The following is a 24,437-nucleotide window of genomic DNA, read 5'->3' on the forward strand; positions in this document are numbered from 1 at the left end:
GGAAGATTTGAACCCTATATCTCTCTTCTTTAGGCCTGGCTCTCTATCCACTGAGCCACTTAGCTTATATTTTGCTCTCATAAATTCAGTAAGGGAGTGATAAAAACATTTATTCTCATTTATTTAGATTATTGGTGGAAAAGTTTTCATATTTATATAGCAACTTCTTTGCAAAACATGGCTATATAAAGTTCCTTCCAATAAGAATGATTTTATTTGTTTGTTTTGTTTGTTTTATTGTTTTTAGAATAGATCTCAAAATTTTACCTAATATGTAAATGAAATGGCCACTCATGAAGCTGATCCCACTGCTAATTGACATGGAATTTAACCCCACTTTATTTCTCATTTGGGTTGCCTCTTTTTAGGTAGTAGTCCTTTGCTTTGGGGCACTCTTTTACCACTTAGTGCTTCACAATTACAAAGCTTATATATTTAGACTAACCCTCAATTAAGTAGCAGGATTACAGACCAAGACCACCAAACCCAGTAGCAGGCATTTCTAAAAAGAAGTCTGGCAGTAGCTTCATAGGTTCATAGGTTCCCTAGTTCCTCATAACAGCCAGGATAAGATAGAAATTTAGGCCAAAAATATTTGAGTCTGGGGAAGCAGACTTTATGTGGAGAAACTTGGTTGAACCCAAAGGAATGAGTAAGTGCTTGTGGAATGGAAATTGAAATCTTGTTTTGAGGCCATTTGCTCTGTACAAGTCCTATTCCTCTTCTGATTACTTGTCATATGAATATTAAAAAGGTACTTATCTACTTTTATGTTATTTTCTAATTTTCCATGATGATCAACAATATAGCTATTTAAAAAAATATTAAGCTCTGTTATACTAAAAGAAAAGTCATGTAATTTGAAACCCTTAAATTTTTGTCTGAAGTAGAACATATGGAATTCTTTTAGGATGATCACTAAATTGGCCATTGACTGATGGTTATTGTTCTTTTTCTTTTTATTATTCATTTGTCATAGCAATTCTCAGAAAATATTTGCTTAAACTATGAAGATTGCTTAATAAATATTTTTGGAATAAATGTATTCACTATCATTGGAAGGAATAACCAAAAAGTTTAAAACAATGAATCCAATAAGTAAGCTGAATAAGCAAATATTGGTATTATGCAAATGAATTAATAATTATCATAAATAAAATATATAGAACACAACTGCCAACTTAGATTCATATACAGAACATTTCCTGTTAATTGCTAAAATGAAGTTTATCTAATATCTCTTCCGGTGGTAATAAAAGATTTAAGACTTTTGCTACCTATCATTAACATTTAGATTTTCATTGTCATTGAAAACTTATCTAGAATATTTATAGGTTAAGAGGATTTTAGAATTGGAAGAACTTTACAACTAATCTAATCCAAACGCTTGTTTTACAAAGCAGGACTATAAGACCTAGAAAAAAGAGATCAGGAAATTAATTTCTTTGAGATGTCCAGGGGCCTTTCCAATTCTAACATTCAACCCATCATAAAATTCAAGATCAAACTGAGTAGCAGAAGACAGATTTTGAATATAGGATTCTTACCATTACTCTTTGTTATTTGACTTCACAAGTATAGTAGAAATTTCTTTGAGGAAGATGGAAATACTTTCATCACTTTTCTTGAGATTGTAGAACATTCATCATTTCTTTTTCTTAAATGTACATTTTTTCTCTGCATATGGAAGCTATTAAAGGTTATTGTTGGAGGTCATTATAGGCATAGTCATGATGGGGAAAAAAAAACCCATTTAACAAGAATAAATCTTTCTAATTTCCTGTCAATTAATATATACCATTGAAAAAAATAACAGAATGCAGAAAGTTTTCCAGCTCTAATCCTCCTATAGCAATCTGCCTCATAAATTGAACCCACAAAATCTGTTAAACTACTTTGCCTCTCAGTCCACATAAATTTTGTATACATTATCATGTACGGTTATAGGTATTTGTAGTCACTGCAGACATGTATCTTGTGGATCTTACATTCTCAGACACTAATGCAATGTTTTCTTACAGTTAATACTTTCCTCTTTCTGAATAAGATGAAGTTTGATTTTTAAAAGTCTGACATTTGGAGTATGGAACCTGAACCATGAAACCTCAATGGTCCTATTTTCAAAGTTTATTTTAAGAATAAAGACTAACTGACTTAAAATATAAATTCATCAGTATATTGCATATATTAAGTGATTAGTAAAAGTTATTTTATTGATTATCTTTTAATTATTTAAGGTTTTCTCATATCCAAGCTAGTCTTTTGGGATATTAGGGAATTAATGCATCATTGCACTCTGCAATAACCTAGAGTTTATAAAGTATTATTGGGTTTCTCCAAGTTACTGTTAGGAAATAACTCTAGAGAGAACAAAACTTAATAAAATAAATACTTGTTAAGGGGCTGAATTAGGTTTTTAAAAATTAATGTCAAGTCTAATGTTGGAATTTTAAAATGAGCCCTAAGAAATATATACCCACAGAAATTTGAATGTTCTGACATTCAAAAAAACAGAATATACTTTAGCTGCACTTTAGAAGAAATGTTTCAGCAAACCAGTTTGCTTTAGGGAAAACGTAACATTTTGATGCTACCCTCTTAATGACTATGAAGAATAAACTCTGTGTTTATAATTTCTCAGTCTAATTTTCAGTATATGTGTATGTATTTTACAGATATATGATGGAAAAGATAAAACAACCCACCTCCTGGGTGCTTTTACTGGTGCATCAATGCGAGGACTGACACTCAGTAGTACCTCAAATCAACTTTGGTTAGAATTTAATTCTGATTCTGAAGGTACTGATGAAGGCTTTCAACTTGTTTATACCAGTAAGTATCTTGGAAAAGAATGAAAGAATGAATTATAATGCATGTCAATAATTATTCATTTTGTAAGCATTAAATAATTACCAAATGATTTTCTAGGCCAAGTTTTGACCTCTTATTCTCTTTCCTCCCAAAATAGGGCATGCCTAAAAAATTAGACCTAAACATATGTATACACACATATACAATGTGTAAGTATATGAGATGAGCAAATTTAAATTTTCCAAAACGTTCCTTTCCTTCTTTATCCCTTTTCATTTATGCCCATACTAAATCCAGACAATTCTCAGGATTGATTCTACCTCTAATAGAAAAAGACAGAAGTAGAAGTGGCTAAAATTTTGAATCTATAAAGGGACAGACTGCTTCATTATATGTACTCAAGCAATTCACCCAAACTATAGGACTGGAGGAAAGATACTGCTCCAGCTCAGCTATAGTTAGTTTGAAGAATATTTCTTGCTTTTTTACTAGTCAGCTGGCTTATGGCTATGATGGTGAACCTATGGCACATGTGCCAAAGATGGCACACAGAGTGCTCTCCATGAGCATGACTACCCACACCCTCAGTTTTTTGTTGTTGTTGTTGTTGTTGTTGTTAATAGAAAGGCAGAGAGAGTTGGGTGGAGCTGCTCCTTTACCCCTCACCACCATGCTTGGCTTTTTTACATTACCCATGCTTCTGCCTATAAACCTAATTGAAGGACTTTCGCCCTCCCTGTCAGGTAAGGAAGGGAGGGCCACACCCTGCACTTTGGGGGGGGGGGGTCAAAGCATGCAATTTCTAAAAGGTTCCCATCACTGGCTTATGATTACTGAAACCTGTATGATTATATATTGTTTTAAACCTTAAGTATATTTTTTTTCACAACCAAATGTTTAGGAAACATCTATAAGATGCAAAACATTGTGTTAGATTCTGGAGATTTTAAAAAAAGGAGAAAAATAGTCTCTATTCTTGAGGAGCCAGCTTAGTTGTGTTGTGGTGTTTATAATTTAAAATCAGTTCGGAAAGTTCAATTAGTGCCAAGCTGTAGGAGTTTAAATGCCAGCATTTATATTTAATTTTGATGATAATAGGGAGCCACTGGAATTTTTTTGAATAAGAAATTAATGTGAACATATTTACACTTAACACAATCACAACCAAGTATGAAATAAGTAATTTAAAGAGAGAGAGAGACTGTTAGCTAATGGGGATCTAAGGAAAGTCCTACTACATGTAGGACTTGACACCTAAGATATACTGAGAAGGAAGCTAGGGATTCTATGAAATAAAAGCGAATGAAAAGTATATTCCTTTTATGGGGAACAGATAGAAAAATTACTAAACTTAACTGATGGAAAACTATGTATTATTGTGGAAATTTAGGCATTAACTATCAAGATAGGAGTTAAATAGATACTGAAATATTTGTTTTTATATAGATTTTTTAATATATAGATTTTAAAAAATATTTATATATATATTTATTATATTTATATAGATTTGTTTTAAATAGATACTGAAATATTTGATAACCTATAATTATCAGAAACACTTATGTAGTACACTAGAGAAAAAACACACACACATATATACACACATATAAAATAGGCAGCTTGGAGGTACATTGCTGGCCTTAGAATTAGGAAGACTTGAGATCAAATCCTGACTAAGATACTTAGCTGTGTGAAATTGAGCAAACCATTCTCTTCTCTCAGCTTTAATTTCTTCATCTGTAAAGTGAGGATAATAATAGCATTTGTTTAACAAGGTTATTAAAGGATCAAATCAGAAAATATGAAGGGCCTTTCAAGATATAAAACAGAATATAAATGTTATCTATTAGTATTAATAATTTTTATTGTAACACATGGTAGTACATATGCAATAATATGCAAGCATAATAATATATAATTATACAAATTTTATTATTTGCACCATTATAGATGAGGAAATGGAAGCACAGAGAAATGAATAGGTTTGCCCCACGTCATATAACTAGTAGTCTCTGAAGCTACTTCACAAAACCAGCTCTTCTAAACCCTCCTCCAGGGTTCTTTACTATTATTAATTATTATGAGTAGTAGATATTAGGATTCAGATGACTTTTTTCACTTTCAGAAACTATTAGTTATTTGACACTAAGCAAACTTCTTCACTGCTCTTGGCTTCCATTTCCTCATCTATTAAAGGAGGAATAATAGCACAATTATAATATCTACTTCTCAGAAAGATCATAAGGGTTAAATGAAATAGTATAAGCAAAATGTTTTTTGTAACAATAAAGAACATTTGAAAAGGTCTAACTTCTCACCAGAGCTAAAATCAAGTCAGAGTTCTCAAAGGTTAAGTTGGGAAGCCCAAGCTTTCACAGATTGCTTTACAATACCAGATATGACAACAGACAGGAGCTGCTTTCTGGGGAAACAGCCTACCTAATAAAAAAAAAAAGAGACTTAGGCTTAATTTGGTCATAATTTTTAAAATTTTTATTTAATTAACTAATTTAGAATATTTCTCTATGGTTACAAGATTCATGCTCTTTACCTGCCCTCCCTTAGCCCCCTCCCATAGCCAATATACAATTTCTCGGGGGTTTTACATGTGTCATTTATCAAGACCCATTTCAATAACATTGATGTTTGCACTAGGGTGATCATTTAGGGTATACATCCCCAACCATATCCCAATTGAACCATGTTTTCAAGCAGTTTTCTTCTATATTTCTATTCCCACAGTTCTTCCTCTGAATATAGATATCATTCTTTCTCATAAGTCTCTTGGAATTGTCCTGGGTCATTTCACTGCTGCTAGTAGAGAAGTCCATTACATTTGATTATGCAACAGTGTATCACTTTCTGCGTACAATGTTCTCTTGGTTCTGCTCCACTAACTCTGCATCAATTCCTGGAGTTCCTTCCAGTTCACATGGAATTCCTCCAGTCCATTATTCCTTTTAGCACAATAGTATTCCATCACCACCAGATGTCACAATTTTTTCAGCAATTCTCCAATTAGAGGGCATCCCTTCATTTTCCAATTTTTTACCACCACAAAAAGTACAGCTATGAATATTTTGGTACAAGTCTTCTTTCCCCCTCATGATCTCTTTAGGGTACAAACCCAGGAGTGCTATGGCTGGATCAAAGGGTAGGCAGTCTTTTAGTGCCCTTTGGACATAGTTCCAAATTGCCGTTCAGAATGGCTGGATCAATTCACAATTCCACCAGTAATGTATTAATGTCCCAATTTTGCCACATCCCCTCCTACATTTATGACTTTCCTTTGTTGTCATGTTAACCAATCTGCTAGGTGTGAGGTGTTACCTCAGAGTTTTTTGGATTTGTATTTCTCTGATTATAAGAGATTTAGAACACTTTTTCATATGTTTATTGATAGTTTTTATTTCTTTATCTGAAAATTGCCTATTCATGTCCCTTGCCCATTTATCAATTGGGGACTGGCTTGATTTTTTTGTACAATTGATTTAGCTCTTTATAAATTTGAGTAATTAGATGTTTGGCAGAGTTTTGTTCTGAAGATTTTCCCCCAATTTGTTGCTCCCCCTCTAATTTTGGTTGCATTGGTTTTATTTCTACAAAAAATTTTTTTAATTTGATGTAATCATAATTATCTATTTTATATTTTAAAATGTTTCCTAACTCTTGCTTGGTCTTAAAATCTTTCCTTTCCCAAAGATCTGACAAGTATACTATTCTGTTATAGTTTCCTTCTTTGTATTCAAGTCATTCATGCACACTGAGTTTATCTTGGTGTAGGGTGTGAGATGTTGATCCAAACCTAATCTCTCCCATATTTCTTCCAATTTTCCCAGAATTTTTTGTCAAATAGCAGATTTTTGTCCCAAAAGTTGGAATCTTTGGGTTTATCATAGACTGTCTTGCTGAGGTCACTTACTCCAAGTCTATTCCACTGATCCACCTTTCTGTCACTTAGCCAGTACCATATTGTTTTGACAACCACTGCTTTATAGTATAATTTGATATCTGGTACTGCTAGGTCACCTTCCTTGATATTTTTTTTCCATTATTTCACTTGATAGTCTTGGTTTTTTGTTCTTCCAAATGAGCATTGTTTTATATATATATATATATATATTTTTTTTCTAATTCAGTAAAAACTTCTTCATAGTTTAATGGTACAGCACTAAATAAATAAATTAGTTTGGATGGGATTGTCATTTTTATTATGTTAGCTCATCCTACCCATGAGGAATTAATGTTTTTTCAATTATTTAGATCTAGTTTTAATTGTGTGGAAAGGGTTTTATAGTTGTGTTCAAATAGTTCCTGTGTTTGTCTTGACAGATAGATTCCCAAGTATATTTTCTTGTCTAGGGATATTTTAAATGGAGTTTCTCTTTCTAACTCTTGCTGCTGATATGTGTTAGATATATATAGAAATGCTGATGATTTATGTGGGTTTATTTTGTAACCTGCAACTTTGCTAAAGTTGTTGATTATTTCCACTAATTTTTTAGTTGATTCTCTAAGATTCTTTAAGTAGACCATCACATCATCTGCAAAGATTGATAGCTTGGTCTACTCACTACCTATTTTAATACCTTTAATTTCTTTTTCTTCTCTAATTGCTATTGCTAGTGTTTCTAGTACTATGTTAAATAATAGAGGTGTTAATGGGCATCCTTGTTTCACTCCTGATCTTATTGGGAATGCTTCTAATTTATAGCCATTAGAGATGATACTTGCTGATGGTTTTAGATCTATACTATATATTATTCTTAGGAAAGGCTCTTTTATTCCTATACTTTCTAGTATTTTCAATAGGAATGAGTATTGCATTTTGTCAAAGATTTTTCTGCATCTATTAAGATAATCATGTGATTTTTGTTGGTTTGGTGGATGGTTTTCCTAATACTGAATCATCCTTGGATTTCTGGTATAAATCCCACCTTATGATAATGAATAAACCTTGTGATCACTTTCTGGAGTCTTTTTGCTAGTATTATATTTAAGATTCTTCCTTCTATATTCATTAAGGAGATTGGTCTATAGTTTTCTTTCTCTGTTTTTGACCTTTCTGTCTTTGGAATCAGTACCATATTTGTGTCATGAAAGGAATTTGATAGAATTTCTTTGCTTATTATGTCAACTTGTTTATATAGCATTGTAATTAGTTGTTCTTTGAATTTTTGATAGAAATCATTATTGAATCCATCAGGCCCTGGGGATTTATTCTTAGGGAGTTCCTTGTTGGCTTGTTCAATTTCTTTTTCTGATACAGGATTATTTAAGTATTCTATTTCTTCTTCTATTAATTTAGGCAATTTATAATTTTGTAAATATTCATTCATATCACCTAGATTGCCACATTTATTGCCATATAACTAGGCAAAATAGTGTTAAATGATTGCCTTAATTCCCTCTTCATTAGAAGTGAGGTCTCCATTTGCATTTATGATACTGCTAATTTGGTTTTCTTCTTCCTTTTTTATTAGATTGACCAGTACTTTGTCTATTTTATTTGTTTTTTCAAAATACCAAATCTAGTCTTATTTATTAATGCAATAATTCTTTCATTTTCAATTTTATTAATTTCTCCATTAATTTTTAAGATCTCTAATTTAGTTTTCATGTGGGGATTTTTAATTTGTTCCCTTTTAAGTTTTTTTTTTAATTTACATGCCCAATTCATTGACCTCTGTCCTCCACAATTTGTTAATACGTGCACTCAAGGATATAAATTTCCCCCTGAGTACTGTTTGGGCTGCATCCCATAGATTTTGAAAGGATGTCTCATCAGTGTCATTTCCTTCGATGAAATTTTAATTATTTCTATGATTTGTTCTTTAAGTAAATGATTTTAGGGAATCATATTATTTAATTTTCAATTAATTTTTTTTTGTTTTGGCTCTCCATGTACCCTTACTAATTATTACTTTTATTGCATTGTGATCTGAAAAGATTGCATTAATTATTTCTGCTTTATTTTGTACTTGTTTGCCACATTTTTATGCCCTAGCACATGGTCAATCTTTGTAAATGTACCATGTACTGCTGAAAAGATGGTGTATTCCTTTTTGTCCTTATTTATTTTTCTCCACATATCTATTTACTCTAATTTTTCTAAGATTTCATTCAAATCTCTTACTTCTTTCTTATTCATTTTTTGGTTTGATTTATCTAGATTTAATAGAGGTAGGTTCAGGTCTCCCACTAGTGTAGTTTTATTATCCATTTCCTCCTTCAAATCCACTAGTTTCTCCTTTAGAAATTTGGATGCTATACCATGTAGTGCATACATGTTTATTACTTCATTGTCTCTACTGCCTTTTATCAGTATGTAATTACCTTCCCCATCTCTTTTAATCAGATCTATTTTTACTTTGACTTTGTCAGATATCATGATTGCAACTCCTGCCTTCTTTTTCTCAGTTGAGACCCAATAGATCTTGCTCCCTCCTTTGATCCTTACCCTTGTAATATTTATTGGGAAAGGAAATAGGAAGATTGGAAAACAGGGGATAAATGGGGAAGTTTGTATGGGGGTATGGAGGAGAGAGGGGAGAGAGGGAATATTGCTTGGTGATTAGGGGAAGGAGATGCCCCCTGCTGAGAGGAAACAGCAGGGGTCCAATGAGGTTTGTCTTTGAATGACTGAAACTGAAGTTTAGCTCCCTTTATGACCAGAAAAGATAGTCCACTTATCTGACTGCGAATTCAAATAACATAAAGTTTAATAACTAGTTGGGATTGGAGTTTTTCTCAGCTTCAGACCTGAGGCCAGGCCCCAGAGGCTGTTGGAAAGTTTGTCCCACTCCCATCTACTCTCATTGTTCTAATTCAGAATCTTAGCAGTACACAGAAAGCAAACAAGAACAAATCTGACCTTCAGAGGCCTGTGTCTTCCGGCTGAACCAAGAAGAGCATGCCACTCCAGACTGGGCTGACCACGCTCCTCTCTCCTCCAACACCCGGAAGCCTGTCCCACCCGGCAAGAAGGAAGTGCTAGTCACCAGACCCCACTGCCACTCCCGGCAGGAAGGAAGTGCTAATCACAAGACCCAAGTGCCACTCCCAGTTGGCCCCTTCCCCCATAAACTGTCAGTCTTGTTTCCTTTCCACAATCGTCCCCTTTTTTGTTGTGACCTTCCCAAGGTAACATATTTATATTATAGTTACCAATTTACTAAATCTACTCTAAGGAATTCTTAGTAGGAAAATTTGGGCAAGGGTAGTTTTGGGGTTTTATAATAATTTCAGTACAATAAATGTTGAACAAAACTATTACAAGAAATTTGAATCTTGGCACTAATACTACTTACTCTAAGTTAACTAAACTAATACATTATTTATAGAAATTATTTACATATAATATAACAATACACATTGTTCCACATCATGATGTCAGTCAAATAGAAATATCTATTGATCTTTCTATTTGCCTAAGACCTTATGGAACTGTGACAAGGAAATCACTTTAAAAGACTGATATATATTAATTTAGGTCGCCAAGGAATTCAGCTATGTAGTTCCTAAATGAAAACTCAAGTCAGCAGTCAACCTTTTATGGAGTTTTTATTTACAAACAGGAGGAAGAAAGGTATGAGAGAGAGAGAGAGAGAGAGAGAGAGAGAGAGAGAGAGAGAGAGAGAAAGAGAGAGGGAGAGGGAGAGGGAGAGGGAGAGAGAGAGAGAGAGGGAGAGAAAGGGGAGAGAAGGGAATAGGGCTTAAATACCCCCTCTGTTTAGGCTGGGCCAAAAGGCCCAAGCCCTTAGATAGCTGAGGCAAAGAAAAGAGATCAGTCCCTATCACTCACGTGACCAAAATTGAGAAACAGTCTCAGGGGCCTCCACCTCTATCTTCCTTCAGAGCAAGCTTCTCAGAGCACAAACTCTCAGAGCAAAACCTCTCCAACCAACCTAGTCCTCAGACCCCTCTATCTTTAAGGAAACCATCCAAGTTCCCTCCCCTCAGTTCTCACATCTACCAATCACTGTCCATGTCTTCCCTGTGCCAATGGTGGCTCTAGCTTAACCCAGGACCGCCCAGAGGTCTGCCCCTTTGCACATGTCTGTTGAAGGTCATATTCTCAAATAATTAAATCTTGATCTTTTGCTGCAGCCCTTCCTAAATCCCGTTACCCTGAGTAGGGTGGAGATTGGAAGTTCCAAGACCTGGTTCTGTCATTCCAAGTATCTCTATTGTATCAATTCTAAAATCAATCATGACTCAAAGAACTTCCTGTTCTATGCTTAAGCATAGGTCAAAGCCCTTTCCATTGTTCAGGAAAAGGTTTCTGTCCTAAAATAATCTTAAGTAGGGAGGAGAAGGACCCTCCCATGCCAAGGGGGGGTTCACATTCCAATAGACTATCAGTAGGAAATTTTTCAAGTATGAAATTTCCCAATGGTGAAATTTCCAACATTTATAAGTCTAAGAAATTTTAAGGTTTACAGAACTAACTATATACATATTTACATTTTGCATAAATTATGCATTTTTGCATAAATGGATCTAGATGCTCTTCCCTCTCAGAATTGATTTCACTGAAAGTAAGGTTTACATAATATCTATTAGCACTCTCTTCCTCTTTACTTATAATAATATTGTTCATCTCCCCTTCCCATGCACCTATTTGTGTGATATGATTATCCTATTTATTTTATTCCTTCAAGTTTCTCTTGGTGCCATTTTCTATTCCCCCATCCCTTTTCTTTTTTTTGCATGTCATCTTAGACCACTTGATACCCCAATCTCTACCTATGAATGATTCTTCTAATGTCTATAACAGTGAATATAATTTTTGAGAGTTACAAAAAACATTTTCCCATATATTAATATAAACAATATGATCTTATTGAATCCCTTAAAGAAGAAAATTTAAATAAAAACATTTTCCCCATTTCCCTTCTCTTTCTTATTTATCTTTTCATGTTCCTCTTGATTTTGTGTTTGGATATCAAATGTTCTGCTTAGTTCTGGCCTTTTCTTTACAAATACTTGGAAATTTTCTATTTGGTTGAATGCCCAAACTTTCCCCTGTAAGTATATAGTCAGTTTTGATGGGTACGTGATCCTTGGTTGAAGATCAAATTCTCTTCCCTTTCTGAATATCATATTCCAATCCTTGGGTCCTTTAGTGTGGAAGCTGCCAGTTTTTGTGTAATCTTGATTGGTGCTCCTTGATATCTGAATTTTCTCTTTTGGGCTTTTTTCCTTTTTTTTCCTCCTTAGCTTAGAAGCTTCTGAATTTGGCTATTAAATTCCTGGGGTTTGTCTTTTGAGGATTTAGTGTAGAGGGTGTTATATGAACTTTTTCCAATGTCTTATTTTGCCCTCTTGTTCAAGAACATCAGGGCAGTTTTCTGGGATAATTTCTTGTGATATGATGTCAAGGTTTCTGTTTATTTCTGTGTTTTCAGGTAGACCAGTGATTCTCACATTGTCTCTTCAAGACTGGTTCTCATGTTGTATCATCTTGTCAGTGAGATATTTTATGTTTCCTTCTATTTTGTTAATCCTTTTACCTTGCTTTATTAATTCTTACTGTTTTGTGAGATCATTGGCTTCCAATTACCCAATTCTGATCTTTAAAAACTGGTTTTCCACTATATTCTTTTGATTTTCTGCTATAATCATTTGATTTTCCTTTTCAGTTTTGTCAGTCCTGCTTTTCACAGCTTCCAGCTGTTTAATTTTGGTCTCCAATGGGGAGTTCCTGTCTTTTAAACTGTTATTTTCTTTTTGAACTATTTCCCACTTTTCTTGCCAAAATTCGCCCATCTTCCTCATAAGCTACAATTTAAATTCTTGAAGAGCTTGTGGCCCATGTCCATTTTTTCAAAGGTTTGGATGCATTTATTTGTTCATCTTCTTCTGCTATTTCTTTTGTAGTTTGAATTTTTTCCTCCATAAAAATTATCCAGGGCCAATGGTTTCTTCTTGTTCTTCTTGGTGTTGGGAAGTTATTTTTCCTTGCCATTGTTTGCCATCACTATGCTGGTTTTTCTTCCCCTTTCTAGTCAGACGTCTGAATGAGGAGGGCAGACTCTCTGTGTATGGAGCTAAGGAGTGAGGTTTTTGCCTGAGGCCACCTCTCGAGTATCAGCAGCTTCTACTTTTTACTGCCCTTGTCTGAGCTATCTCCATGTCCAAGATGTGTGCTCTTTAGCCTGTTGGAGGCTCAAGTCTAGCTGCTCTTAGGGGTAGGTCTTTGCTGGTCTTATTTAGCTGCCAAGGACCTAGAGGTACCCCTCACTTGCTAACTGATTCTAGCTCACTGCCTCTGACTCTACCTCACTGTGTGTGGGGTGGGGGAGAGTTGATTAGTTTGAATTTTGGTGGAAACTATTTCACCCCCTTGTTGTGTGGAAATGCTCAAATCCCATGTACCTTCAATGCTGAGCCCTACTGTGGAGTCCCTTTCTTCAGATGAATTTGGTTTTTTTTTTTTTGGCCTTTTTTGGTAGTATATATTGGTAGGCGATGAGGAGAGGTAGAATCCTGTGTTTACACTGCCACCATGTTTACCTGGAAGACTTTGGTCATAATTTTTGACAATGGTAACCCATGCAGCACAGAAAGGAGAATAAATTCCTGAATACTCCCCTAGTATCCTTATTATGCCAGAATAAAACATGGAAAGCACCCAGTATGTTAACTAGGTCCCTTGGAATAAAAAGATGATAGAAGGAAAAGGGCAGGCATTGATGACTTTGAATATTCATCATTAAATGTATTGCTAATATCAATGATATTACAAGCAAACTTGAATATTTGGGTAAAGGTTTTATAGAAATGTAGAGAAAGCTACTCACTTTTTTCCTTCAGGCTTTTGAGGGAAGAGAGATTAGACCATATCAACATACGTTTATGTCTCAATCCCATTCCCTCTCAATTATGAATAATCCCCTTATATCCCCAAACTGCAATCTAAGGTCCCTCAGGCCCTAAAAAGAACTTTCTCAGTTTAGAGATCAATGAAGACCTACACAACAACCTCCTAATCAGAGGTATCTATTGTAGCCTCAGATGGAGTCACTGCTCTCACTCCAGTTCTTCCTTTGAAATGTTGAAATATCTCTTGATTTTCACAATCTTTTGCTTGAGGACAATCTCCTAATGGAAGAATAAGAGCAGAGATACTGAGAACAGTTTGATTAGATAACATCAGTAGGTAGTATGACCAGAGATAATAACAAAATGTATAAAACTATTCACAAGGCTAACTAATCCTTGACCTGAAATTTTTCAGTATCAAAGGGCTTGCCATGGTCCAAGTATGTTGTTAAATTGCAATAGCCCTTATCATCTCTGATTCCTTTTTTATTGCTTTGGCACTGACTCCTTCAGATCCTAAGCTTGCGTTCAGGGGCTTTTGCTCATTTCCAGAGGGTTCTGTTCCCTGAAGGCTTTGGTTTTGAATTCCATGAGTCTGGACCAGCATTCACCTCATTAGCTCAGCCCAGCTGCCTCCTGGATCCTTACTTTTAGTGTAATGGTACATAAAACATTATGATGCTAATCTTTATACAATGTAGCCTCTTCTTTCTATTTGTTTCCAGGTACTTCATTTACTCTAGCTCTTCATGAAGCCACCTATTTATCTGTCTTTGTTGGGGTTTTATGTTTTGACCATTCTCTATCACTCTGCTCACTTTTTTTTCTCTGAACAGGGAAAATAGCTTTTCTGTTGTCTGCTTTTTTTCTTACCATACTTATGCCAAGGAAGGAGTTTTGTCAGTGACTCATTGAATCTCTAGTTCTTCATCTTGTGAATACAGTGGTACTACCAGGATCATAAAAATGTCACATGCTTAGATAGAGCTTGGCATAATGGAAAGGGGAAGAATGTTGAGTTAGGAGATATCAAACTATGCCAAATACTATCTGTATGATATAAGCATTTTCCTGTTCCTTCAAATTGATTGGGGCTCCCCATTCTTACTCCCAGTAGGTGGAGCACTGTATTTGGAATCAGAAATAACTGAGTGCAAATCCAACTTCAAACACTAGCCATGTGACTTTGGACAAGCCATTTATATGTCTGTTTCCTCATCTATAAATTGGGAGTGATAATATTATCTAATACCCAGAGTTGTGAGGATAAAATCATATAATATATGCATGTTAAGCACTTTGCAAGAAATAAATAATGGTAGCTATTAAGGACTTGAAGTCAAGAAGACCTGAGTTTGAATTCTTTCAGAGACTCTTACTGTGTGACTTGGGATAAAATTCTTACCGTCTTTTATCCCATTTACTCATCTGTAAAATGAGGATAATAATTGTACCTACAACACATAATTGTTGAACTGACCAAATGAGTTAAAAACATTGAAGAACTATATCAATACTATCCAATATGATTTTCTATTTTCTGTGTAACAATATGTGCTTTGTTTTACCTCCTTTCAAACATAAGCTTCTTGAGAACACAGACTGTATTGCTTTTCCTTTTTTATCCCTGGTACATGAGCACTACAGATGTATAATAAATGCTTATTTATCAATTATTTATCATGTACATAAGCATGAAATTCACAAAGGAGTATAATTACTTGAAATTGATGTTATAGGAAAGAGAAATATTTTCTTACAAGTGCAATTCACTAATTAGAAAAGATAGATTGGGTGGAAATCTCTTTTCCTTCCATCATTCTCATAACCCTAACATCCCAGATATCTTATGCCTTTTGAATTTAAAACTCATTAAAGGAGAAATACAATGGAAATGTAAGAAAGACATTTCAATTCATTTGTCTGATTTATGTTAGCATGCCAGAAATACAAAAGAAATGTTAATCTTTCATTGATAATGCATGAAAGCATTTCATAATTTGATGGTAAATTTTATGTCCTAGACACTCACCTTATCACTGGAAATCATGAACTTGTTAAGAACAGTTTTTAAATCACATATTAAACTTAATGTGATAGTAAAAAAAAAACAACTTCACATTGATTGGTGGATTTTTGTAGTGTATTTGATTTTTCATAAAGATCTTTATTTGATTGCCAGTTTTATGTGTTTGAGTATTTTGTTGGAAAGATTGCCATATGAAATTGTACATAAAGATAAGGCAATCCCTGAATACTTATGGAAAATCAACAATAATTCTACCACAATGATTTAAATTTTGTTGTATTTTGTAGCTTAATTTATCATCCATGTGCATTTTCATTTACAACCAAAAGCATTTTGTTTTCTTAATTTACAAAGACTGTCTACTTTCTATTTCATCAAAAGCAATTGCAAGCAAAATTCACAGAACACTCATATAAAGGAAGGATGAATTTGGTAATAAACTTTGAAAGAGAACTAGATCTATATCATCTTTATTTTGTGTGTATGTATATATATATGCATATGTTTATATAGATAGTAAAAATGAAATTTAAAAGTTATTTCCTTAAATATGACACTAAACTATCATGTCTGAGGCAATATGATAAAGGCAATCAAATGTGATTTTTTTTGAGAGGGGATACTTTATGTAATAAATTTAAAGAGGATTTGACCATCTACTGCATAGGAAGATGTTACCCTAATCCTCTTTTCCTGTTTTATATCATCTTGAAAAATTAATGCTTGAACATATTCCTTCAACATTAAAAATGTATGGAGTTTGTTGGGTTAATGAATGTCAATATTATTTGCATAAACATGTCTATTTTCAATTTTTCCTAAGTTCAATAAAACATCTTACTCAAAATTAACCTTATCCCTCTTATTTGCCCCCCATCACCAGGATCATTGAGCTAATTTTGCTTTCTAATTATTATTATGTTTGTTCTACTACTTTCAACTTTCTTTTAAAAAGGGTTCTAGCAGTATCTCCCTCATTATACTATAATTAGCTCATTATAAATTAATAGTACCCTCAGTCTATCCTGGCTAAAATAATATAAATTACAGGAAATTTTTAGGATTTATGGTTTCATAAATGGCAATTGGAGCATTGTATGCCAACTCCTAAATCCAATGCAATATATAGTTTCCATTGCACAAACATGACTAATAGGACAACAGAATTGCAAAATCTCAATGTTAAAAGGAACCTTGGGGACTATCAAGTTGAACTTGTATCTGATTGAGAATTCCATCTATAATATAAATGATTATTGGTCATCGTGACTGAGGAGCTAGGTGGGAAAATGGGATAATTATATTGCATAAAGTCAAGTGATGATTTTTATCAGTGTAAGGGACATTTAAAATAATAACTTTGTTTTCATTATAATTTTTGCTTTAAAAAACAAGACTTTGATTGAAATAAAATTCCAAGGTTATAATATTCTGACTCATTCAAAGCTTTTGATTATATTGTTTTGGGGTTTGGCTTTATTTGTACAGCTGAAGTTCTGGTAATATTTGATAGAGGGAATTCCTTTTGGGGTATGGGCTGACATAGATGGACACTGAGATCATTCTCAAATTCAATTCTCTAATACTGAGGATAGAGGGTGATGTGTGATCTTAGTCTTCTTTAAGAAAGGCACAGTGGATGTGTGGGGTATTTAGGGGTGTTTAACTTTTCAGAGCTGCTCATCCACCATTAGTGTCTGTCTTTTACCCATTCCTTGTCTGTGGTCATAAGAAGCTGTAACATGAACTGTGGTCTCAGTATTTGGGCTAAACCCAGAATGAGGGTAACCAACAGGCCTCAAAACCACAAGCATTTGAAGACTTTCAAGGTGGAATGGCATAGGAATAGGAATAATTTAGGAAATAGGAATAATTTGTTACAAGAGCCATGAAGATGGCTGAATCAGACCCTGTGGAGCACTTCGAGCTTGTTCAAACATCAAAGACATCAAGGTCCTCCATTGTATCCTGGCCTATCACCAATCTTCCTGATTTTTGCTTGCTACTGGACTTTGCGAACTCTGGAAATGAGAGTGAGGCTCAGGACTTTGTGTAAGTCTGTCTCATGTAAACCCAATTCACTCAAATCAAGACATCACCCTGTGAAGTCATTGGCCCTCTTCAAAAATGAAGGATAGTGGGAGACAGCTAGGTGGCTCAATAGATTGAGAGTCAGGTCTAGAGATGGAAGTACAGGGTTCAAATCTGGACTTGGACACTTCATAGCTCTGTGACCCTGGGCAAGTCACTTGCCTAGCCCTTGCCCGTAGAATCTATTGATTCTAAGATGGAGGGTTTAAAACAAATGAAAGATGAACAACAACAAATGTGATTTCTTCACATACGTGAAACCCCTGAAACAAATTTCATTATTGAGTTAATCTGTGGGCCAATGCTGTTGCAAAACCATAATTCATGAACTGCCAATAAAAATCAATCAGCAAGTATCTATTGGGACCTAATATGTGTCAAGCATTATGTTAGACTGGTCACTGAGAAAATATAGAATTAAAAAAATTTTTTATTCTCTTAAATAGTTTAAATTTTATTGAAGGACTGATTTGTTCAAAGCAAAATACCTCCAATCAAACAAAATAGTAAACTTCTTTTTACAAATTATTTTTACAAGCAAATTAGTAAATTTCTATCAACCAAGATACCCTTATTGAGAGTGGAGGCATATTTTCTCATAAGTCACCATAATGTCTGGGTGCATACACACATACAGAGAATGTATATGTTCACAGTGAGACACACAGATAGGGAACAGAAAGTCATTTGGCCAGAAGGGATAGACATTCTCTCTATATGTATATGTATAGTTATTCATCCTCTACAGATCATCCATTGCTCTCTGCCACTCTTCTAGGAATTCAGTCAAAACCAGAGAGAACCCTCTGTTCTTTCAGCTCCATCTTCTCTTGCTGACTTTGCAAGTCCCTGGCCCCAACCAACCTTTCAATTTGGGGCAATAAAACATATTTAAATCCAGCCAAATCTTATGTCCATCTGTACCTCCTCCTGTCATTTCAGGGACACTACCCAATAAAACCTCAAAGATTTTATGGAAGCTGGGGATTCCCATAGCCTGTGTTATGCTGGATATTTCTGTCACCCTCTTTCTCAAGAAGCTTTACTGACTCTCTTTGTCTCTAGTCCAAGGCCATTTTTTTTTTTGGCAAAGAGCTTAGAGGGGTTTGCCATTTCCTTCTCTAGCTCATCTTAGAGTTGAGGAAACTGAAGCAAACAGGGTTAAGTGACTTGCCCAGGGTTACCCAGCTAGTAAGTATCTGAAGCCAGATTTGAAATAAAGTCTTCCAGATTCTAGGCCCAGGGGTCTAGCCATTGTTCCATCTCGCTGCCCTCACTAGTTGTTACCTATCTGAAATACACTCCTTTCTTATTTCTATCTTTCAAAATTCTTATTTTTTCTTCTCTTTGAACATTTTTCTAATCCCCAAAGTTATCCCTCTCTCCTCAAATTAATGTATATTTCCCTTTATTTGAGTATATATATCATATTACCCCAGTCATGTATGCTCTTTGAGGACAAGGATTATTTTTTCTAACTTTCCAACCCTATGGTTTATTATAGTGACACGCAAATCATGGTAACTTTATGATATTTCTGAATTTTACTCAACTATCCAGTAAGAGAGAGAGTGCGTGTTAAGTATAATTAGTTCCAATTATAGAGGAAGAGACTAGACATCGGAGAACTCAACAGTCTTTATTATTGCCACAAGCCATAACTCAGTCTCTATTTTTTTTTAATTGTGTGTCTAGTACACTGTTTCTCTAGGTGGCCTTTGAATTTTTGTTCTTGAAAACTGCAAATAATGTTCCTAATATTGCTGCCAGTTTTTACTTTATCTAAGACACTTAAGTTACCATTTCTATTATTATGAAAAATGTGTTTTCTCATCAAGGACCTTTTGAGGTATATTGAGTCGAGCTATTATCATTTTACTTCTGAGGAAATTAAGATTTAGAGAAATGAGATGATTTGCCTAGAATCACACGGTATCAGTGCTGACACTTGATTCATCACCACTTCCTGCATTCAAAACAAACTCTTTCCCTTAAAGATAGAATGATGGCCTTGATGGCAGCACTATGTGGGATCAAATATTACCTCAGACACTTAATACCCAGGTGACTCTGGGCATTTCACTGAGCCTCCCTCTATCAGCCTAAGTTCCTGATATGTAAAATGGTGATAATATTAACACTCTCTCACAGGATTATTGTGAGAATCAAGTGAGATTATGGAAAGTTCTAACCTGACCTTAGAACAAGGTTTTTTATTGATGGGTTTTCTATTTTCTTGTGTCTATATATATAATTCAGCAATGTTTTTTTTCCCCCTGGATTTTTTCTTTTTAAAAATAAAACCGTTACCTTCTATCTTAGAATCAATACTAAGTGTCAGTTCTAATGCAGAAGAATGGTAAGACCCTTACCCTTACCCAGGGTCACATAAAACTAGGAAATGTTTAAGGCTAGATTTGAACCCATGACTTCCTATTTCCTGATCCACTTAACTGCCTCTTGTTTTGTCCTAGCTTAAAAAAGCATGGACAAATTAGTTTCATACCATTCATCTGCTGTAGTTTTTTTTTTTCCCCTAGGTTTTTTTTCTATAATCTCAGTCTTTTTCCTTATGATCATCTAATCATAATAGCCTATAAAATGTGTTTAAAATATGACTTCTTCCTATCTACTTGGCTTTGGAAAAGTAACTAAAAGGGGGCAGCTGGGTAGCTCAGTGGATTGAGAGCCAGGCCTAGAGACAGGAGGTTCTAGGTTCAAAACTGGCCTCAGACACTTCCCAACTGTGTGACCCTGGGCAAGTCACTTAACCACCATTGCCTAACCCTTACCACACTTCTGCCATGGAACTAATACACAGTATTGGTTCCAAGATGGAAGTTAAGGGTTTAAAAAAAAGTAACTGAAAGTAATTTGGCCTCAGTTCCCACATCTCTTAAATAATTGAGTTGGATTCATGGGCCTCATGTCTCTTCCAGCTCTAGATCTACAATGATCAGATTCTGGCTTTTTCTAATGGTAATATTAAAAAATGAATCTAAATTTGTTTTAAATTATTTTTCTCTGAATTTAAGGAGAGCTCTAAATGATGCTAACTTGGATCTTGGACTAATTGCAACTTGGACTCAGTAAATAAACTAATTTAAAAAAATCCTTACCTTCTATTTTAGAATCAATACTATGTATTTGTTCTAAGGGAGAAGAGCAGTAAGGACTAGGCAATAGGGGTTAAGTGACTTGCCCAGGATCACACAGCTAGGAAGTGTCTGAGGTCAGATTTAAATGTAGGACCTCTTGTCTCTGGATCTGTCTCTCAATCCACTGAGCCACCCAGCTGCCCCCTAAATAAACTATTCTTGGAGTGACCATACTTATAGATATGTTGACTCATAGATCAAAAAAAGACTCTCAACAAGTAAAGTCAAAGCAATACACAAAATTCTAGTGTTCCATAAAAAACATTAACATTCCAATAGGCCCAGAAAATTTAAGAAAGTGTCAAATGTATAAAACTATATTTAATGTTTTAACCTTTTTAAAGACTGTCAAAAGGAAAATTAAATTGTTATTTTAAAAATCTCCAAGTTTGTGTATTTTAATCCTCTTCTATTCCTCTCATAGGTTTTGAACTTTCACATTGTGAGGATCCTGGTGTTCCACAATTTGGATACAAGATCAGTGATCAGGGCCACTTTGCTGGCAGCACCATCATTTATGGATGCAATCCAGGTTATACCCTCCATGGAAGTAGCCTTTTAAAATGCATGACAGGAGAAAGAAGAGCATGGGATTACCCTCTGCCATCATGTATTGGTAAAAGAGTATTAACATAATATTTTCCCATGAGGTTATTTCTTAAGTTTCCATGTTCTTTTCATTCATATAAGGTCAATTCTATCAATCACAAAATTGATTACATTTTAAATTCTATTTTTGAAAGTTTTTTTCATACCAGATAGCCAAGGAAATGTTTTCATTGTTTTATTTGACAACTTTATTGTTTGCCATTTATAAATTATAGTTAAACGTATTTTGAATTTGAAGTATTGAAGAGAGGGAATACAGGTAATCTCTTCTTGGTTCTGTTTCTACAAGAAGTTAATCTGAATAGAAAAAGATTAAAACTTTTTTAAATGTATTGATAGATTGAATGGTATAAATTCTAAAAAGCATTTACAAATATTAATTTGCCTAATATTCTAAACCATAAAACTTACATCTTACTTGTAAATATGTGGTTATTGTTTGATTCAGGTTCATAGTCAAGAGACCTGAATTCAAATTCAGACTCAGACACTTACTATCTATATGAACTAGACCAAATCCTTTAACCTCTGTGAGCCTCACTTTTTCCATCTATACAACCAGTATTAGCACTTATTTCACAGGGTAGTTGTAAGGGCCAAATGAGATAATATTAAGAAAATACTTTGTAAAACTTAATGTGCCATATATTTGGTTAGCTGTTATTTATTACTACTACTATTATTATTAGAACCACTAAAAGCAATGATAATGTTGACAATAATGATGATGATGAAGATATATCTGACAAATAATGCTAACAAGAGACCTCTAGAATCCTCCTCCTCTCAGGTATTGAAGAGAGGAAACACAGTTAATCTCTTCTTGGTCCATCAAAAGAAGTATTCTCTTACATCTAATAGTAGTCTCACCTTCACAATCTCCATGCCTAGCACCAAACAAACTGTCATCTTGAAACATGGTTTTGGAGGGGATATCTAAAACGAAATGCCTGTTCTGAATGAGAAATTATGCTTGAGATCCATGGGAACCACTGATAATTCCTCAACTTCAATAAAGTGAGATAGATAATGCAGGAATGACCACTTGAATCCAAAATTAAAAACAATAAATATAATCATATTAATATAGAAAAGTGTTTTCCTCCAAAAATAACCATCTGGGGAAAGTAGTATTAGTGTTTTTTTTTTAATTCCCATTTCATATTATTCTCTTTTTTTAAAGGCAACTTGGCATAATAGATAGAAAGCTAGCCTTGGAATCAGGACAGCTTCAATTGAGGTCCCACCTCTGACCCAAAGAGACCTGGGCAGGTCTCTTAAAGTATCTCTAAACAGCTCTCCAATCTAAAAGTTACTGAAAAGATGCCAATCTGAAATGATAGAGGTGGTATATGAACATATGAAAACTATATAGTTCTCAATACCAGTGAAATCAGAGATCCAGTACCTATCATTACCATTTTTCAAAATAGAAAAAAACAACAACTAAGTATGACTCTTAATGGTCATATTTCTTATTCATTATCACATAGCTAGTAAATTTCTGAATTGGGATTCACATGCCATCTGAATAGTAATTTAAAAATTCATTTTATAATTATAATATCTATTACAGAACTATAGTGAGACCACAGCAGCAAACCTTTTAGAGACAGAGTGCCAGGCCCTGCCCCCTCCCCAACCCCCAGACCAAGTCCTATCCCCACCCCTGACAGAGATCATATGCTGTGCCTCTCCCCCTTCAATGCTGGGTGTGCCCACCCCCATCCCCCTTACCTCACACAGTGGAGGGAGGAAGCGCTCCTATTGGGCTACTGGGTGGAGGGGCAGGTAAAATGACGAATGTCTTCAGAGAAGGGGGGAAGGGAGTGGCCTGAGTGATCTCCTCCCTTCCAACTCTGCCACCTGTGAGCTGTCCACCTTACCCCCTGTGCACTCTCATTGGCTACTGGGCAGAGGGTCAAAGGATGTGAAAAAATGTCATCAGGCACAGTGGAGAAGGGGAAGGGAGGGGCTCTGGCTGAGTCCCTCTGCCTTTCTAGTAAGGAACTAGGTGGAGGCATGAGGAGGGTGGCTACATGCCCACACAGAACACTCCATGTGCCATAGGTTTGCCATCACTGTCCTACAGCTAGTTGAGGTTAGAATTTTTATGGTAGGAAAGAAACTGCCACAAATGTTATCTTTTTTTATCTTTTTTTTAAACCCTTACCTTCCATTTTAGAAATAGTGCTATGTTCTAAGATAAAAGAAGAGCTAGAAAATGAGAGTTTAGTGACTTGTCTAAGTACATACAACTGGGATGTGTCTGAAACCATATTTGAACATAGGCCCTCCCATCTATAGGCCTGGATCTCTATCCATTGAATCACCTAGCTATCCACTACAAATGTATTATAATTAACATTAGAGGTAAATATATGTTGTCACCATATGCTATGTGACTTCAGTGGATTTAATTGATGTCTAAATTTTAGAATGATTGCTCTGACAGCACCCACAATCAGATTTTGGATTAAATGCCAAAGCAAAACCGTTATGATGAATTCCTGTATAAAATCAAAGATTGATACATGGGCATTATTTACATAGAAAGCTTTGATTAATTTGTTTCATTTTGTATTTTTTATATAAATGCATTTTTTTTCAGAAAAAAAGTTGTTCATTATACTAGTGCAAAACTAGAAAACTGGAAATAATGAGATGTAATGATTTACTTAAATGTCAATCACAACATTAAAAAATCATTCAATATAAGAGCAAGATATAAACTTTTAAAAATTTGTTTTCTACTAAAGTATGACCTTCTAAACCCAGAGATCTCCTATTTTTCCCCTAAAAGGATTATACACATGAGAAAAAAAAAAACTATTTTGAAAGTTCAGCTTTTTTTAAATCATATGTGTGATAGGGAGCAGATTTGGAATTACATTTGAAGTGATAAAATGTAT

General features: G+C 34.6%; 1 protein-coding gene across 7 annotated transcripts in view; it reads left to right on the forward strand.

Annotated features, from left to right (window-relative positions):
- Positions 1–24,437, forward strand: part of CSMD3 (CUB and Sushi multiple domains 3) — a 1,668,414-nt gene that overhangs the window by 1,204,911 nt on the left and 439,066 nt on the right. For all 7 annotated transcript variants that reach the window (XM_016431868.2, XM_056823169.1, XM_056823168.1 and 4 more), the window contains 2 exons: positions 2,676–2,832; positions 21,341–21,532. In XM_016431868.2, the coding sequence (XP_016287354.2) occupies positions 2,676–2,832; positions 21,341–21,532 (349 nt within the window). The remainder of the gene's footprint in view (positions 1–2,675; positions 2,833–21,340; positions 21,533–24,437) is intronic.

This window comes from Monodelphis domestica, chromosome 3 (assembly GCF_027887165.1).
Source record: "Monodelphis domestica isolate mMonDom1 chromosome 3, mMonDom1.pri, whole genome shotgun sequence".
In the NCBI taxonomy this organism is placed as follows: domain Eukaryota; kingdom Metazoa; phylum Chordata; class Mammalia; order Didelphimorphia; family Didelphidae; genus Monodelphis; species Monodelphis domestica.